At 45.1% G+C, this 20341-nt stretch overlaps 1 protein-coding gene across 1 annotated transcript in view; it reads left to right on the forward strand.

The window, feature by feature from the left end:
- Positions 1-20341, forward strand: part of CFAP299 (cilia and flagella associated protein 299) — a 1014471-nt gene that overhangs the window by 752376 nt on the left and 241754 nt on the right. The window contains exon 4 of the mRNA XM_073655199.1: positions 18055-18197. Within this exon, the coding sequence (XP_073511300.1) occupies positions 18055-18197 (143 nt within the window). The remainder of the gene's footprint in view (positions 1-18054; positions 18198-20341) is intronic.

Consider the following 20341-nt stretch of genomic DNA (forward strand, 5'->3'; position numbering starts at 1 on the left):
AAGTGTGCCCATCATAAGTGATCCTTGGCTCATGCGAACATGCCTCCCACCATGCACCTGTCATTGCAGACTTGCAACAATCACCGTCCATGTCCTTGTCCCAGTGCAGCGTTCAGTTGTCCCTACCCCATTCCTTGGAATGCAAGCACAAGTATGCAGCCAGTCACCCACCCTCCCACAGGCTGCAATACTATACTGCCAAATTTTTGACAGCTGCCTGCACTTGAAATGTGGCCTTTTAGGCTCTTGGAGGCGGAACCTGTCCGCAATCTTATGGCGGCGGCGACCGGGTATCCATACTCGGTGCCCAGCCGCCACTATTTTTCCTGGTATCGTCTTCACCTTCCACAAGTACGGGTCCCACAGCATTGCCCGTGCCCTCCCCAGTGCACTTACTGGGAAGGACTGCCTAACCACAAACACGTGGACAGGTAAATGTGCCCAGGGACGGTACGGAGTATATTCACGCTGGCGGTGGCTGGGTGTCCATACTCGGGCCCAGCTTTTATTGCTGAGTTGTATTTAGCTCGGTGAAAAGACTGCATAGAGGGAAACCGTATCTACTCTGGGTGTCATTTCTCCCAGGAAGTCCTCTAATGCAGCTTGTTACAGAAGCAATGGCAGCACATCCAACCCAACATCAACTCGCACTTGTCGGTGGTGCTTTGACACACAAACATCTTTCTTTGCACATTTAATTTTATGACTACAGAGTTGGGCAATGGCCTGATCTGCAATGGGGTTTGAGAAATAACATGCATAAGCACATCCGATCCACATTAAAAAAAGCAGCCATAGAGCGTCCGGGAACCTTTCCCCAAACTTTAATTAGCCAGGGCTGCTTCTCGGCAGGGATGGACGGACCCACCAGAAAACCAGAGACTCCTCCGATGTGACCTGGCTCCTCCTTCAGGAGAGTTCATAGTGCCGAGGTGAGGCCATGATGATGATAGAGACTACCATCTGCTTAGTTTTCTGTTACTTGGAATGCAAGCGCAAGTATGCGGCCAGCCACCCACCCGCCTACCCACAGGCGGCAATACTAAACTGCCAGATTTCTGGGCAGCTGCTTGCAGTTGAAATTTGGCCCTTTAGGCTCGTGGAGGCGGAAGCTTTCTACAATCTTATGGCAGCGGCGACTGGGTATCCATACTCGGTCCTCAGCCGCCACTATTTTTCCCGGTATCGTCTCTGCCTTCCACAAGCACGAGTCCCACAACATTACCCGTGCCCTCCCCAGTGCACTTACTGGGAAGGACCGCCTAACCACAAACATGTGGACAGGTGAATGTGGCCAGGGACTGTACGGAGCATGTCCACAGCTTTTTTTACTGAGTTGTATTTAGCTCGGTGAAAGGACTGGCATAGAAGGAAACCGTATCTAATCTGGGTGTCATTTCTCCCAGGAAGTCCTCTAATGCAGCTTGTTGCAGAAGCAATGGCAGCCCGTCCAACATCAATTCGCACTTGTCGGTGGTGCTTTGACACACAAACATATTTCTTTGCGCATTTAATTTCATGACTACAGAGTTGGGCAATGGCCTGATCTGCAATGCGGTTTGAGAAATAACATGCATAAGCACGTCCGATCCACATTAACCTTCCACCACACTTTTCTTAGCCAGGACTGTTTCTCGGCAGGGTTGGACGGTCCCACCAGAGAATCCTCTAGTGTGCACTGGCTTCTACCTCAGGAGAGTCCATGATAGCGCTAACTTTGCAGCTGCTATGGGGCTCTTGAGCCGGGGAGAAAGGTGAGCCCTCAGAATCAAATCCTCTGGTGGGCACAATGTTTTTCAATCTGAAACAACTTCTCAATGGGAGTTGTATTTCACCACAGCCATATTCTTTAGCTCGGTGAAAGGACAGGCATAGAGGGAAACCGTTTTTCCCCCGGCTGTCATTTCTCCGTCACCAGGTTCTGCCCATTGTCCCACACAACCATGCCTGGATGTATGTTCATCGGTGAGAGCCACAGATCAGGTTGCTGTGTTACAGCTTTCAACAACTCTGCAGCGCTGGGCAATTTGTCACCTAAGCATTAAGCATGCTATCTTCAGCACAGCCTGTTGCCGCTTGGCCAAGGCAGTGCTGCAGTGCTGTCAGTTTGTGACTGATGTGGTCATTTCGGAGATGGAGGAGGAGGTGCAGGAGCTGAACAATGTGATTACATTGAGGTTAAATTGGCGGTGCTGTTTTTTATATTAAAGAAAGATCCTATTGTTTTTTTTTACATTATTTTTTAAGACATTTGCATTCACTGGGAAATGTCATTTTAACATTTTACAACCTCATCTGGCAATGTGGTGTGTGACACATCATCAGACACATCCTGTTTCATTTATGATGGAGGGACTCTGAAAGTCATAAAGCCTATTTATATAGGGCCATCAGACGGCCCTTACTATTCTTAAAAGGCCAGGAGTCGGCCCTCGCTATTATTAGAGAGCCATCAGCCATCAGGCTATGCTTTGTTGTTCCCATTATTAACAAATGGGTCTCCTATACTGTTATTGCGTATGCAGTGACTGCAAGGGCTGCCCAAAATTTGGACGCAACCCAATACCCCTTTGAAGAGACATAGAGGAGGGTCTCAGTAAAAAAAATGTTCTCATTATAAAGGAGCGGGTCTCCTATAGTGGTAATGCCCATGCTGTGACTGCAAGGGCTGCCAAAATTTGGGAAAAACCCCACTAAGAATTTAAAGACACATAGAACAGAGCCACAGTAATGACAAATTCCTATTAGAAAGGAGAGAGTCTGCTATACAGTAATAGGGTAAGCAGTGAGTCCAACGGCTGAACAAATTTAGGAAAAACCCCGCTAAGAATTTAAAGACAAATAGAGCAGGGCCACAGTAACGACAAATTCCAATTAGAAAGGAGAGAGTCTGCTATACAGTTATAGGGTATGCAGTCAGTCCAATGGCTGACCAATTTTAGGAAAACCCCACTAAGAATTTAAAGACACATAGAGCAGGGCCACAGTAACAAGTAGGAAATGTTCCCATTAGAAAGGAGAGGGTCTGCTATACAGTTATAGGGTATGCAGTAAGTCCAACGACTGACCAATTTTAGAAAAACCCCACTAAGAATTTAAAGACACATAGAGCAAGGCCACAGTAACGACAAATTCCCATTAGAAAGGAGAGTGTCTGCAATACAGTTATAGGGCATGCAGTGAGTCCAATGGCTGACCAATTTTAGGAAAAACCCCACTAAGAATTTAAAGACACATAGAGCAGGGCCACAGTAACAAGTACGACATGTTCCCATTAGAAAGGAGAGGCTCTGCTATACAGTTATAGGGTATGCAGTGAGCCAACGGCTGACCAATTTTAGGAAAAAAACCCACTAAGAATTTAAAGACACATAGAGCAGGGCCACAGTAACAAGTACGACATGTTCCCATTAGAAAGGAGATGGTCTGCTATACAGTTATAGGGTATGCAGTGAGTCCAACGGCTGACCAATTTTAGGAAAAACCCCACTAAGAATTTAAAGACACATAGAGCAGGGCCACAGTAATGACAAATTCCCATTACAAAGGAGAGAGTTTGCTATACAGTTATAGGGTATGCAGTGAGTTCAACGGCTGACCAATTTTAGGAAAAACCCCACTAAGAATTTAAAGACACATAGAGCAGGGCCACAGTAACGACAAATTCCCATTAGAAAGGAGAGTGTCTGCTATACAGTTATAGGGTATGCAGTTAGTCCAATGGCTGACCAATTATAGGAAAAACCCCACTAAGAATTTAAGGACACATAGAGCAGGGCCACAGTAGCAACTACGACATGTTCCCATTCGAAAGGAGAGGGTCTGCTATACAGTTATAGGGTATGCAGTGAGTCCAACGGCTGACCCATTTTAGGAAAAAACCCACTAAGAAGTTAAAGACACATAGAGCAGGGCCACAGTAACAAGTACGACATGTTCCCATTAGAAAGGAGAGGGTCTGCTATACAGTTATAGGGTATGCAGTGAGTTTAACGGCTTACCAATTTTAGGAAAAACCCCACTAAGAATTTAAAGACACATAGAGCAGGGCCACAGTAACGACAAATTCCCATTAGAAAGGAGAGAGTCTGCTATACAGTTATAGGGTATGCAGTGAGTCCAACGGCTGACCATTAGGAAAAACCCCACTAAGAATTTAAAGACACGTAGAGCAGGGCCACAGAAATGACATGTTCCCATTAGAAAGGAGAGGGTCTGCTATACAGTTATAGGGTATGCAGTGAGTCCAACGGCTGACCAAATTTAAGAAAAACCCCACTAAGAATTTAAAGACACATAGAGCAGGGCCACAGTAATGACAAATTCCCATTAGAAAGGAGAAGGTCTCTCATAGTGTTGGCCTATGCAGTGAATGCAAGGGCTGCCAAAAATTGGGAGGCACTCCAATGCCCCTTGGAAGAGACTTAGAGGGCCTCATAATAAAATGTTTCCATTAGAAAGTAGCGGGTCTCCTATACTTGTAATGTCCATGCACTAAGTGTATGGGCTGACAAATATTTACCCCTAGGGGGTATACATGAGCATACTGTATAATTTTTTTTTTTTACGGGCATCATAAACACCCTTAAAAAAAATTATGTGGGTGTTGCATCACGGACCACGGTCACCCTGATGATATCGTGGTGGAGGATGAGGAGAAGGAGGAGGACAAGAGCAAATAGTCAAAATCAGGAAGCGTTTACCCATGTGTGGGTTTGAAGAGGTGCATGGGAACACATCTCCCAAAAAAAGACACTGGATTTGAGTTTATGTTACGCTGCTATCATTCGGTGGTGTTGAGAAGTCTGGCCCAATCCAGCCCTTGTTCATTTTTCTAAGAGTCAGCCTGTCAGCATTTTCAGTTGACAGGCGGATGCGCTTATCAGTTATAATTCTACCAGGGCACTAAAAACCCGCTCTGATAAAACGCTAGCGTATCCTGCTTGGATACCCAATGATTAAAAGGCACAGAGGAATCACGGAGGACGTTGGTAGGCAAGGTACTCTCTTAGCACCTTCCCAAACTTTGCAATCCTTGTGAGAGTACCCCGCACCTCATGGCCTGTGCGATGGGAGGGTCTGTGAAAACTGTCCCAGAAATTTGACAGTGTTCCCCTGCCTCTGCTGGATTGCATTTGTGTCTCTCTCCCTGTACTCCTTGGTTGTCCAACGAACTGTGACCTCTGCTGCCTGCCAGCGTTTTCAGATGGGAATTTTTTTAATAGTTCCGCAACAAGGGCCTTCTGGTACTGCCCCATTTTTGTAGACCTTTCCGCCTCAGGAATAAGATATATAAAGTTCTCCTTGTAGCGTGGGTCTAGAAGTGTCACCAACCAGTAATGACTGTCACCCAAAATTTTAAGAATGCGAGGGTCATGGGAAAGGCTGCGTAAAATAAACTCAGCCATGCGTGCCAGACTGATAACAGGCAAGACTTCCGTGTCCTCACTAGAGATGAGCAGTGTTCGACTAGAACTGTTCGCCAATCTCAAATTCGAGCTGTTTTGGGCGGTGTTCGAGTTGTTCGACGAACCCGAACGATTTGCAAAAAATTCGGCTGTTCGAGGTTATGTTCGATAACTGTTCGTGCACCAAAAGCGTGTCCTGCATGTCTGGCGCTATTTAGAGCACCAATCATGCAGGGATTGTCTGCCATTCACTGTAATGCCACAGCCATGGTGGTTGTGGCATTACAGTGATTGCCCAAATCGATGGGAACAGTGCCAACAGTGAAACATGAAAAGCCGGCAATTCAGCAGCGGCATACACCGGTACCCGACAATTTAGAACCGAAAGAATAGAGCTTCACACATAGATTAGATAGATATAAACATGTCAGCCACATATATACGAAGTACAGTGAAAGTGCTGCTTACTGTACTTGTCATTTAGCGTAAAGGATTTATCAAAAAAAATAATAGTGTTTTCATGCACCGTCTCTTTAAAAAAGCCGGCCGGCAATTCAGCAGCGGTACCCGACAATTTATAACAGACAGAATAGAGCTTCACACATAGATTAGATAGATAGAAACATGTCAGCCACATATATACGAAGTACAGTGACAGTGTTGCTTACTGTACTTGTCATTTAGCGTAAAGGATTTATCAAAAAAAATAATAGTGTTTTCATGCACCGTCTCTTTAAAAAAGCCGGCCGGCAATTCAGCAGCGGTACCCGACAATTTATAACAGACAGAATAGAGCTTCACACATAGATTAGATAGATAGAAACATGTCAGTCACATATATATGAAGTACAGTGATAGTGTTGGTTACTGTACTTGTCATTTAGTATTAAAATAAAGGATTTATTATTAAAAAAATTGGCGTGGGGTTCCCCTTAATTTTAGGCTCTAGCGGAGGTTAAGCAGACGGCTGGGGCAGATGTTTGAAGCCTGGGAAGGGGGTAATACCCACGGAGCTTCCCAGGCTACTAATATCAGCCCCCAGCTGAATACATAGCCTTTACTAGCTATTAAAATGGGGGACCCCCCAAAAAAAATGACGTGGGGTCCCCCCTAATTTAATAGCTAGCAAAGGCTAGGCAGACAGCTGGGGGCTGATATTAATAGCCCAGGAAGGGAGCCATGAATATTGGCCCCCTCCCAGGCTAGAAACACCAGCCGTCAGCCGCCCCAGAAATGGCGCATTCATAGGATGCGCCAATTCTGGCACTTAGCCTCGCTCTTCCACGCTGCCCTGGTGCGGTGGCAGGGGGTAATAGGGTTGGGGTTGATGTCAGCTTATAATGCCAGCTGACATCAAGCCCAGGTTAGTAATGGAGAGGCGTCTATAAGACACCCCCATTACTAACCCCATAGTCAAAGTTAAAAAAAACACAAACACCCAGAATAAAGTCCTTTAATTGAAATAAAGACACAATCCTTTATTGTTCTAAATTAAACCATACTTACCGTCACGCCCATTCCAGCTGAAGCCAACGATCTCCTGCAATAAAAGAAAAATAATAAAGCAACCTCATCCTTACCTTTCCATGGTTCCCACGACAGCTTCAGCTCTGCTACATCGAGATGACAGGCTGGACCGCAGCAGAACGCTGCCATCCAGCCTCTCATCCCGCAGACACTGAGAAGCGCAGGCTTGCTTGCGCTGCTCAGCGTCTCTCTGTGACGACATCCAGATGAGCCGAGTTCATGTCCAATGAACTCGGCTCACCTCATGCACGTCACTGACAGCGTGGGAAAATTCTCACGCTGAAGCGGTGAGTGCAGGAGAATTCTCCCACGCTGTCAGTGACGTGCATAAGGTGAGCTCATGTCCAATGAACTCAGCTCACCTCCTGCACGTCACTGACAGCGTGGGAGAATTCTCCTGCACTCAGCGCTTCAGTGTGAGAATTCTCCCACGCTGAAGCGCTGAGTGCAGGAGAATTTTCCCACGCTGTCAGTGACGTGCATGAGGTGAGCCGAGTTCATTGGACATTAACTCGGCTCATCTGGATGCCCTCACAGAGAGACACTGTGGAGCGCAAGCAAGCCTGCGCTTCTCAGTGTCTGCGGGATGACAGGCTGGATGGCAGCGTTCTGCTGCGGTCCAGCCTGTCATCTCGATGTAGCAGAGCTGAAGCTGTCATGGGAACCATGGAAAGGTAAGGATGATGTTGCTTTATTATTTTTCTTTTATTTCAGGAGATCGTTGGCTTCAGCTGGAATGGGCGTGATGGTAAGTATGGTTTAATTTAGAACAATAAAGAATTGTGTGTTTATTTCAATTAAAGGACTTTTTTCTGGGTGTTGTGTTTTTTTTAAATACTTTACTAGAAATTCATGGTGGTCATGTCTAATATTGGCGTGACCCCATGAATTTCGGGCTTAGGGCCAGCTGATAATGCCAAGCTGGCCCTAACCCCTTTATTACCCAGTGAGCCACCGCATCAGGGCCCTGGATGAGTTGGGTACAGCGCCAGAAGATGGCGCTTCTATGAACGCGCCATTTTCCGGGGTGGCTGCGGACTGCAATTTGCAGCGGGGGTGGCCCAGAAAGCTTGGGCCTCCCTGCGCTGCGGATTCCATCCCCCAGCTGCCTAGTTGTACCTGGCTGGACACAAAAACAGGGCGAAGCCCAACGTCAATTTTCTTTAAATTATTTCATGAAATAATTAAGAAAAAAAGGGCTTCCCTATATTGTTGTGTCCGGCCAGGTACAAATGGGCAGCTGGTGATTGGGGGCAGCCCGTTCCTGCCTGCTGTACCTGGCTGGACACAAATATAGTGCGAAGCCCCACGTCAATTTTTTTTTAATTATTTCATGAATTTCCTGAAATAATTTAAAAAAATTGAAGTGGGGCTTCGCACTATATTTGTGTCCAGCCAGGTACAGCAGGCAGGAACGGGCTGCCCCCATCCACCAGCTGCCTATTTGTACTTGGCCGGACACAACAATATAGGGAAGCCCTTTTTTTCTTAATTATTTCATGAATTTCATGAAATAATTAAAAAAAATTGAAGTGGGGCTTCGCACTATATTTGTGTCCAGCCAGGTACAGCAGGCAGGAACGGGCTGCCCCCATCCACCAGCTGCCTATTTGTACCTGGCCGGACACAACAATATAGGGAAGCCCTTTTTTTCTTAATTATTTCATGAATTTCATGAAATAATTAAAAAAAATTGAAGTGGGGCTTCGCACTATATTTGTGTCCAGCCAGGTACAGCAGGCAGGAACGGGCTGCCCCCAACCACCAGCTGCCTATTTGTACCTGGCCGGACACAACAATATAGGGAAGGCCTTTTTTTCTTAATTATTTCATGAATTTCATGAAATAATTAAAAAAAAAGTACGTGGGGCTTCGCCCTATTTTTGTGTCCAGCCAGGTACAACTAGGCAGCTGGGGGCTGGAATCTGCAGCGCAGGGAGGCCCAAGCTTTCTGGGCCCCCCCCCGCTACAAATTGCAGTCCGCAGCCACCCCGGAAAATGGCGCGTTCATAGAAGCGCCATCTTCTGGCGCTGTACCCAACTCATCCAGGGCCCTGGTGCGGTGGCTCACTGGGTAATAAAGGGGTTAGGGCCAGCTTGGTATTATCAGCTGGCCCCAAGCCCAAAATTCATGGGGTCACGCCAGTATTAGACATGACCGCCATGAATTTCTAGTAAAGTATTTAAAAAAAACACAACACCCAGAATAAAGTCCTTTAATTGAAATAAAGACACAATTCTTTATTGTTCTAAATTAAACCATACTTACCATCACACCCATTCCAGCTGAAGCCAACGATCTCCTGCAATAAAAGAAAAATAATAAACCAACCTCATCCTTACCTTTCCATGGTTCCCATGACAGCTTCAGCTCTGCTACATCGAGATGACTGGCTGGACCGCAGCAGAACGCTGCCATCCAGTCTGTCATCCCACAGACACTGAGAAGCGCAGGCATGCTTGCGCTCCTCACTGTCTCGCTGTGACGGCATCCAGATGAGCCGAGGTCATGTTCAATGAACTCGGCTCACCTCATGCACGTCACTGACAGCGTGGGAAAATTCTCACGCTGAAGTGCTGAGTGCAGGAGAATTCTCCCACGCTGTCAGTGATGTGCATGAGGTGAGCTCATGTCCAATGAACTCAGCTCACCTCCTGCACGTCACTGACAGCGTGGGAAAATTCTCCTGCAATCAGCGCTTCAGCGTGAGAATTTTCCCACGCTGTCAGTGACGTGCATGAGGTGAGCCGAGTTCATTGGACATGAACTCGGCTCATCTGGATGTCGTCACAGAGAGACGCTGAGCAGCGCAAGCAAGCCTGCGCTTCTCAGTGTCTGCGGATGACAGGCTGGATGGCAGCGTTCTGCTGCGGTCCAGCCTGTCATCTCGATGTAGCAGAGCTGAAGCTGTCGTGGGAACCATGGAAAGGTAAGGATGAGGTTGCTTTATTATTTTTCTTTTATTGCAGGAGATCGTTGGCTTCAGCTGGAATGGGCGTGATGGTAAGTATGGTTTAATTTAGAACAATAAAGGATTGTGTCTTTATTTCAATTAAAGGACTTTATTCTGGGTGTTTGTGTTTTTTTTAACTTTGACTATGGGGTTAGTAATGGGGGTGTCTTATAGACGCCTCTCCATTACTAACCTGGGCTTGATGTCAGCTGGCATTATAAGCTGACATCAACCCCAACCCTATTACCCCCTGCCACCGCACCAGGGCAGCGTGGAAGAGCGAGGCTAAGTGCCAGAATTGGCGCATCCTATGAATGCGCCATTTCTGGGGCGGCTGACGGCTGGTGTTTCTAGCCTGGGAGGGGGCCAATATTCATGGCTCCCTTCCTGGGCTATTAATATCAGCCCCCAGCTGTCTGCCTAGCCTTTGCTAGCTATTAAATTAGGGGGGACCCCACGTCATTTTTTTTGGGGGGTCCCCCATTTTAATAGCTAGTAAAGGCTATGTATTCAGCTGGGGGCTGATATTAGTAGCCTGGGAAGCTCCGTGGGTATTACCCCCTTCCCAGGCTTCAAACATCTGCCCCAGCCGTCTGCTTAACCTCCGCTAGAGCCTAAAATTAAGGGGAACCCCACGCCAATTTTTTTAATAATAAATCCTTTATTTTAATACTAAATGACAAGTACAGTAACCAACACTATCACTGTACTTCATATATATGTGACTGACATGTTTCTATCTATCTAATCTATGTGTGAAGCTCTATTCTGTCTGTTATAAATTGTCGGGTACCGCTGCTGAATTGCCGGCCGGCTTTTTTAAAGAGACAGTGCATGAAAACACTATTATTTTTTTAAATAAATCCTTTACACTAAATGACAAGTACAGTAAGCAACACTATCACTGTACTTATTATATATGTGACTGACATGTTTCTATCTATCTAATCTATGTGTGAAGCTCTATTCTTTCTGTTCTAAATTGTCGGGTACAGATGCTGAATTGCCGGCCGGCTTTTTTAAAGAGACGGTGCATGAAAACACTAATATTTTTTTTAATAAATCCTTTACACTAAATGACAAGTGCAGTAACCAACACTGTCACTGTGCTTCTTATATGTGTGACTGACATGTTTCTATCTATCTAATCTATGTGTGATGCTCTATTCCTTCTTGTCTAAATTGTCGGGTACCGGTGTATGCCGCTGCTGAATTTGCCGGCCGGCTTTTTTAAAGAGAGTGTCTTCTGAGCAGTTTGTCAGCTTTTGGACACCTTTGCAGGTGTTTTCTATGTGTTTCTATGTGTTTTTGTTTGCCTGCCATTGGTTTTAACGGTGTTCGACGGTGTTCTAAGGTGTTCGACGAACAGTTCGACGAACAGTTCCTCGAACATCCCGGTGTTCGACGAACCGAACCGAACCCGAACACTACGGGGGTGGCTCAACACTAGTCCTCACCAAGAGGATGACTGACCATGCTCTCCTTCTCCTCCTCTCTGTCCACTGGCCATCCACGCTGAACAGACGGTATGACAGTTGTGCAGGTAGTACCATCTATAGCGCATGAAACTAGCTCCTGTTCTTCCTCCTCCTCCTCTTCCTCATTGTCACCCAATATACATTGGGATGAGATGAGGCTGGGCTGTGTGTAATCACCCTGTATGGTTCCTTGCTCCATCTCATCATGCTCCGCCTGCAATGCATCCTCTTTGATTGTGAGCAGAGAGCATTTCAGAAGACAGAGAAGTGGGATGGTGACGGTAATTATGGCGTCATCGCCGCTCACCATCTTGGTGGTGTCCTCAAAGTTTTGGAGGATGATACATATGTCTGACATCCATGTCCACTCCTGAGGTCTTTTGTTTGGAGTCTGAACTGAATACCGACGGCCTTGTTGATGCTGATACTCAACAACTGCCCTCTTCTGCTCACAAATCCTTCCCAACATCTGTAGTGTACAGTTCCAACGCGTGGGAACATCACATACCAGTCTGTAGGCCGGAAGCTTCAAACGCTGCTGAAACACGGCAAGGGCGGCGGAAGCTGTAGGTGACTTTCTAAAATGGGCACACAGGCGGCATACTTTAACAAGCAGATCCGGCAGCTCCGGGTAGGATTTGAGAAACCGCTGAACCACGAGGTTAAGCACATGGGCCAGGCATGGTACGTGTGTGAGCTCACCTCGCCTCAGAGCCGCCACCAGGTTCCGGCCTTTGTCACACATGGCCATGCCTGGCTATAGGTTCAGCGGTGTGAACCACAGATCTGCCTGCTCTTTCAGAGCTGTCCACAACTCTTCAGCACTGTGCGGTTTGTCACCTAAGCATATTAGCTTCAGCACAGCCTGTTGCCACTTGGCCGAGGCAGTGCTGCAGTGCTTAAAGCTTGTGACTGACGTGGTCATTTCGGAGATGGAGGCTGAAGAGGAGGAGGAGGCTGAGGAGGATGAGGTGCAGGAGCTGTAGACTGTGGGGGCAACCCTGTTTGACCTAGGGCCCGCAATCCTTGGCATCGGGAGGACATGTTCCGTCCCAAGGTCCGATTGGGTCCCGGCTTCCACTATGTTAACCCAGTGAGATGTACCATCCCTGCCCACAAGCACTTGTCCACGTGTCCGTGGTTAGGTGGACTTTCCCGGTAACTGCGTTGTTGAGGGCACGGCTAATGTTTTGGCACACGTGCTTGTGTAATGCGGGGATAGCACACCGGGAGAAATAGTGGCGGCTGGGGACCGAGTACCGAGGGATCGCCGCCGCCATCAGGTTGCGGAATGCTTTAGTCTCCACGAGCCTAAAAGGAAACATTTCGAGTGCAAGCAGTTGTGAAATGTGGGAATTTAATACTGTGGAGCGTTGGCTGCGTATTTGCGCTTGCGTTCCAAGGACTGGGGTATGGACAACTGAACGCTGCTCTGGGACAAGGACGTGGACGTGCTTCCTGATGCTGCTACTTGAGAGTGTGGAACGACAGGTGGAGGGCAGGAGGCATCTTCACATGCACAATGGACAGGGTATTGGCTTGCATGCGCAACAGTGGAAGAAGCAATGGTGCCACCCACAGACCCTGAGGTTTGGCCCACAAAGTCGGGTGCTTTTCTGCCATGTGCCTGATCATGCTGGTGGTGGTCAGGCTGGTCATTTTGCCACCCCTGCTGATGCTGGCCTGGCATGTGGTGCAAATGGCCTTTTTGGGATTATCGGCAGAGTTTTTAAAAAACAACCAGACTCGGGAACACCTAACAGTTATACTGGCAACTTCTTTTGTGTTGGTGTTATGGGGAACGGTTGCCTGCCTTCTTTCTGTGGCCACCACACTTCTTCTTCCTGCCTGTTGGGGTGCTCTGCCTCCCTCCCCCTGTGTGCTGCTGTCCTTGGTTTGCATGTCCTCCTGCCAGGTTGGGTCAGTTACTATATCATCCACCACCTCGTCTTCCACTTCTGCACTCTGGTCCCTGGTCCTCCTCCTATCTTTCTGGCAATTGTGTCTCATCATCGTCCACCTCTTGTGACACTTTCCCACCGTCGCCTTCGTGTGACCGTGGCTGCTCAAATATTTGGGCATTGCTACATGCGATCTCCTCTTGCCCCGCTTCAGGTGGACCGGGCGAGAGGCCCGAATCTATAAATGGGAAAGTGAACAGCTCTTCGGAATGTCCAAGTGTGGGATCAGTTGTCTCTGGGCACTCGGCATGGTGGGAGGAAGGAGGTTCAGAGTGAGGAATATGCAGTCCAGACTCACAGCTACTGAGATTTGACCGTGTGGAAGACAAGGTGGTGGTTGTGGTGGCTAAGTTACTGGAAGCATTATTTGCTATCCAGCCAATAACCTTTTCACACTGCTCTGTGTTCAATATTGGTGTTATGCAGTCCCCTATTAACTGGGACAGGAAAGTCGAGCGAGAAGATGTGAGTGCTTTTTGTGGTACAATTTCAGCTTGCCCACGGCCTCGGCCTCTGCATGCACCATCATCACCATCACGTCCAGTTCCCCGTCCCTTGCCATGTGCCTAGCCCATTTTAAATGGAGGACAATATCTTCCACGCTCACAACAAATGACTGAACCACAGTTTTAAATACCTGGCCTGTAGGTAACTATTTTGAACAGCAATCTGGTGTCAATTGCTTCACTGACCCACTAAAACAATTTTTTAATTGAGGCCAGAAATGGCAATATTTTCTGAAAACGTATATGTGATTCATGTGACGGAGAAAACACAGTTTTACATACCTGGCCTGTAGGTAACTATTTTGAACAGCAATTTGGTGGTGTCAATTGCTTCACTGACACACTGAAACAAATTTTTAATGGGCCAGAAATGGCAGTATTTTCTGAAAATGTATATGTGATCTGTGTGACGGAGAAAACACAGTTTTAAATACCTGGCCTGCAGGTAACTATTTTAAACAGCAATCTGGTGTCAATTGCTTCACTGACACACTGAAACAAATTTTTAATGGCGGTCAGAAATGGCAGTATTTTCTGAAAATGTATATGTGATCTGTGTGACAGATAAAACACCGTTTTAAATACCTGGCCTGTACGGAGCTATTTTGAACAGCAAACCGGTGTCAAAAACTTTGCTGACACACTGAAAAAAAAATGGAATGGATGCCAGAAATGGCAGTATTTTCTGAAAACGTATATGTGATCCATGTGATGGCAAAAACACAGTTTTAAATACCTGGCCTGTAGGTAACTATTTTGAACAGCAATCTGGTGTCAATTGATTCTCTGACACACTGAAACAAATTTTTAATGGAGGCCAGAAATGCAGTATTTTCTGAAAACATATATGTGATCCGTGTCACGGAGAAAACACAGTTTTAAATATTTGGCCTGTAGGTAACTATTTTGAACAGCAATCTGGTGTCAATTGCTTCACTGACACACTGAAGCAAATTTTTAATGGAGGCCAGAAATGGGAGTATTTTCTGAAAACATATATGTGATCCGTGTGACGGAGAAAGCACAGTTTTGAATACCTGGCCTGTAGGTAACTATTTTGAACAGCAAACCGGTGTCAAAAACTTTGCTGAAACACTGAAAAAAAAATTTAATGGAGGCCAGAAATGGCAGTATTTTCTGAAAACTTATATGTGATCTGTGTGACAGAGAAAACACAGTTTTAAATACCTGGCCTGTAGGTAACTATTTTGAACAGCAATCTGGTGTCAATTGCTTCACTGACACACTGCAACAAATTTTTAATGGAGGTCAGAAATGGCTGTATTTTCTGAAAACGTATATGTGATCTGTGTGATGGAGAAAACACAGTTTTAAATACCTGGCCTGTAGGTAACTACTTTGAACAGCAATCTGGTGTCAATTGCTTCACTGACACACTGAAACAAATTTTTAATGGAGGCCAGAAATGGCAGTATTTTCTGAAAATGCATATGTGATCCGTGTGACCGAGAAAACAGTTTTAAATAGCTGGATTTTTAGTGCTGTAATATGGAAAGGACCTGGCTGTATTCTTTAGTACCAACAAGCAAATGGTGCAGAAAAACTGTGTTCTCTGGATTGCTTTTTAACCCCTTTACGACATAGGGCGTATTAGTACGCCTTGTGCCATCACCCCCGGTTCAGTGAGGGCTCCGGCGCTGAGCCCGCACTGAACCGAGCACATGTCAGCTGATTCTTACAGCTGACATGTGCCTGCAACAGCCGCAGGTGGAATTGCGATCCACCCGCGGCTGTTAACATGCTAAATGCCGCTGTCAATCTCCGACAGCGGCATTTAACTGGCGCTTCCGGGAAGCGCGTCCTAAGCCCCGCCCATCGGCGACCCCGTCACATGATCGCAGGTCGCCGATGTGTGGTCATGACAACCCTGGGTCTGCAGCAGACACCAGGGGTTGTCATGAGCTGGTCGCTATGAGCGCCACCTAGTGGTCGGCGCTCATAGCACAGGACCATTTCTGCTGCATGCAGGGGATCTGCTCGTCCCCTGTATACAGCAGAGCCGATCAAATGAGTGCTGCTTCTAGTCTCCTATGGAGACTATAGAAGCAAGCAAAAAGTGAAAAAAAAATGTTTCAAAAAATATTTAAAAAAATATAAAAGTTTAAATCACCCCCCTTTCGCCCCATTCAAAATAAAATAATAAAAAAAAAACAACACATACACATATTTGGTATCGCCGCGTTCAGAATCGCCTGATCTATCAATATAAAAAAAGAATTAATCCGATCTGTAAACGGCGTAACGAGAAAAAAATTCTAAACACCAGAATTACATTTTTTGGTCGCCACAAAATTGCAATAAAATGCAATAACGGGCGATCAAAACATCATATCTACCCCAAAATAGCATCAATAAAAACTTCAGCTCAGTGCTCAAAAAATAAGCCCTCACCCGGCCCCAGATCCCAAAAAATGGAGACGCTATGGGTCTCGGAAAATGGAACCATTTTTTTTTTTTTTTTTTACCACTTAAATAAAAAAGAACCTGTACATGTTTGGTGTCTACGAACTCGAAATGACCTGGAGAATAATGATGACAGGTCAGTTTTAGCATTCAGTGAATGTGGTAAAAAAAATAAAAAAAAAAATCTGTGGTATTGCACTTTTTTTGCAATTTCACAGTGCTTGGATTTTATTTCCATTTTTCCCGTACATGATATGGTAAAACAAGTAATGGCGTTGAAAAGTACAACTCGTCCCGCAAATAATAAGCCCTCACTTGGCCATATTGACCAAAAAATAAAAACGCTATGGCTCTGGGAACAAGGGGAGCAAAAAACGAAAACGCAAAAACGGAAAATGCTCCGGTCCTTAAGGGGTTAAGCAAATAATGAGGATTAAGATCCAAGAAAAAATTATTCCTGGCCCCTGAGACCTGGGCCTATTTCCAGAAATATAACAGCAGCAGCTGACAGAACTGGAATAGAGCCTCTTGTGCTATATGCACTACAGTCTGCTATATACCCTGCCTGCCTATATACACTGCCTGCCTGATATCTTTGCAGATGGATTAGTCCTCAGAAGGACTGTTTGTTGAGATGGATATGTGTCTCTAATATAGTTTGGTGCACCTACACTAACCAGAAACAAGCAAATCTCTCCCTAGCTCAGCAGCACCTCTCCCTACACTGTCTGATTCCGGAGTGACTGTGACGAGCATGGCGGCGCCAGGTCTGATATAGACCTGATGACGCTGTGCGGCCAGCCAATCACTGTAATGCCACAACCAACATGGCTACCGCATTACAGTGAGTGGCTGGCAATCCCCGCATGTTCATTGCCTCTGTAAAGAGCGCCAAACATGTAGGGAGCAGACCCGAGCTCCCGCCGAGCAACCCCGGAAATACTCTGCGGGAGCCGAGCATGTCGAGCAGTGAGATGCTCGGGCGAGCACCGAGCAGTAGTGAACATGCTCGCTCATCACTAGTCATTTATAATCTGCTAGTTCTAATATACTGTGCATGCAAAGATATGTGCACACAACGTCTTTTCCAGGCAGACGACCCAAACCCACTTAGGTTTTCAAGTTGAATAAACTTCAGGAAATGCTGGCTTTTTTTTTTCTTAGTCATCTAAGGAGCTGTCTACTATTTACATGCTCTAGTCTGGGTTCTAAATTGGGTCAAGGTAGTGCATGCTATAACTTTTTGCCACATGTTCCTTATGCAAGCTAGCCAAAGTGTACTAGCCCATAGGTTAACATTGGTTTGAAATTAGCTCAAAGCTCCCCATATACATTAGACTAATGTCAGCTGAACCCACCAAAATAAACGGTCTAATGGGGGCACTAAATGTTTTTTCGGACATATCATTTGGCAGCTTTCTCATAGGGAACACAGAAGCACTCGACCAAGCGAGCTCTCCTATGTATGAAAGTGCGATTGTTGGCCGAACTATTGAGTAAGATAAATTTGAGAGATGCCATTTAAGGGGTTGCCTCATCACATCATACCTTGTCCTAATTCTGCAGAGATCAGCTAATTAATGCTGGATTTAACTGTGAGTTTGGCAAACTCAAAAAAATTGTGAATCCAAAATAACACTAATGTGAAAAATTACTAAGATTGGGCCTACAAGAATGTTTGAGTTTTTTTGTGTCATTTGCTGCACATCTTGTAGATTTATTACATTCTCAAAATACAGTATTATATATGATTTTGACTTTTTTTATATAGATAATTTTTGTTTTTTCTCTTTTAGTCTATCATCTTCATACGAGATAAAAATTCACATGGACAAGAGTTGTCTGGGTATATTGATTATTCCCATCGGCTCAAGACAGAAGACTTTGAAGTTTACTTTAGTGGCAAGAAAAAGCTCCTTCCACGACCCACTGACCTAAGGTACTAATTATTATACAAAGTGTGCAGAAATATTAGCAAAGTTTGGATAAAATAGAGGAGTATAGTAGAGGACCTGTAAAACATCCTCAATGGGTGCATATAGAATGTGATCAGAAAACAATGGTCATTATAATAGTCATTAAATGAAGAAATATACATTAATATTGAATTTTTACAGAATTGAATGTCATTGAGTACTAAAGGGATTCCAGAACCTTTTAGCCTCTTACATCTCCTTCTCAGATAGATCCAGGTCTTGGTAACCTCAGAAAACAACTGACTAGCCAACGGAATTTATAGATGTTTTCCAGTCAAAGATGAGTATATTACATTGATCGTAGGAGTATGCCAGAGTGAGCGCTGCTCTTACAGATCACCTTTCCTCAGCAGGGAATTTCTACATGAGACAACCCCTTTAAGCAGGCCATTAGAGATGAGCAAAAAAAAATTCAAGTAGAATTGAATTCTTCTAAAAAAAAATGTAAAAATCTGCATTCGCCAAAATGCAGATTTTTAGTAATTCTCCTCCGTGCAGATTCAGCAAAGTCAGTGGCCGTTTTTTTTTCTGAACTGTAAAGTGCGATCAAAAAGTAAAAAAAAAATTCTCATACTCACCTTACGGCTGACCACTCCAGCCCCTCCGGTCGTCATCGTCACCTGTCCAGTCCTCATCACATCTTCTAATCCCGGCCAATTGCACTGAAATTCCCCGGGCCTCTCACACTGAGCCGAAGCTTCCTGCTCCAATGAGGCCCAGTGTGGTTCTGCGCATGTGCACGAAAGGTCTAGATGCGCATCGTGACCTTTCGTGTACTCGTGCAGAACCCTCCCAGGTCTCATTAGATTCAGAAATCCTGGTTCAGTGCGATATTACTTCAGCAAGAGCAGCAGGGGTCAGAAAATGTAATGAGGAACTGACATACATTTATTAATCTCTGGGGTCTATGGAAACCTCAGAGCATAATAAGGGAAATTAAATTTGGGGATAATAACTCCTCAGTGAATCAAATTTCCTGGGAAAAACCACGTGAACAGGCAAATTTGAATTTTGCCTTATCTGCTCATTTCTACAGGCCATAGATATTTTATAGCATTAGGGTGCATGTTCTCATGTTAGTTCATTGACTTAAATTTGTTCTCCTTTTGGAAAACTTTCTTTCATGCTATGAAAAAATAAACCAAGTATTACTTACCTTCCTTGGGTCCACCGTTGGCTGTCCGCTGCTCTCCAGGTCTCTGTTTTATTGGTTACATCGCTAACATCATGTTAGCAATGCTGCGTCAATTCAGTGAACTCAGAACTTTGCCCGGGCAGATGGCACAAGCAATTCAGAGCCACTGAGCTCACTGATTGGCTGCAGCGCTGTTGATGTGACATCAGTGCTGCAGACAAACAGAATGGGATAGCAGCATTGACCAGAAAGAGGTAAGTTTGTTTTTTATAGCTATAGCAGCTTATAAAAGAAAAATTTCTGTAAAAGGACAACCCTGGTAGATGTGGCCTTCTGCGACATGACAAATTTACTACATTTTATGCCAGAAATTGACATTAATTATAGTGAAAATTTATGCAAGCCCATAGCAGATAAAGATGCAAAAAATGTATTAATAAATTTGTTGCATTAGAGAGGACTTTTGAGTAGATTTGACATATGGGACCCCATTTTTAGTAAATGTCCCTCTATATGTATGAATATATTTGGAAAATAGTACTTTACCAGCAGTAATATTTTCTTGTCGCCTACTCAGCCGTTACTTATTATTCTACAAATTCATATTTCTGTGAGTATATGTAACTTTAGCCATCACAGATGTTATGTCTTTGCAATGTTAACGTACTCAGATGAATCCATATTACAGCAAATTAAATCCTTTGTAGTTATTGAACCCCTTACTTATTTGCATTGCCAAGATATGCAGTGACCAGAGGCTTTAGCCAAAGTTAAGGTGGTCTTTAATTGTGGTTGTGGTTTTAAAGGATTTAAATACAGTATTGGCTGCGCTCGCTGAACCTCAACTATGCAACCCGCAGTATTTTCAGCTATCTTGAGCTGTTTTATTATGGACAAGAGATTTTAACTAGATTTAGATCACATTCCAGATGTATTATGTTTTAAGGAAATAAGGTAGGGGTACAAAAATAA

This window comes from Phyllobates terribilis, unplaced genomic scaffold (genome assembly GCF_046119375.1).
Source record: "Phyllobates terribilis strain yellow unplaced genomic scaffold, ASM4611937v1 Scaffold_1__5_contigs__length_1240528914, whole genome shotgun sequence".
Taxonomy (NCBI): domain Eukaryota; kingdom Metazoa; phylum Chordata; class Amphibia; order Anura; family Dendrobatidae; genus Phyllobates; species Phyllobates terribilis.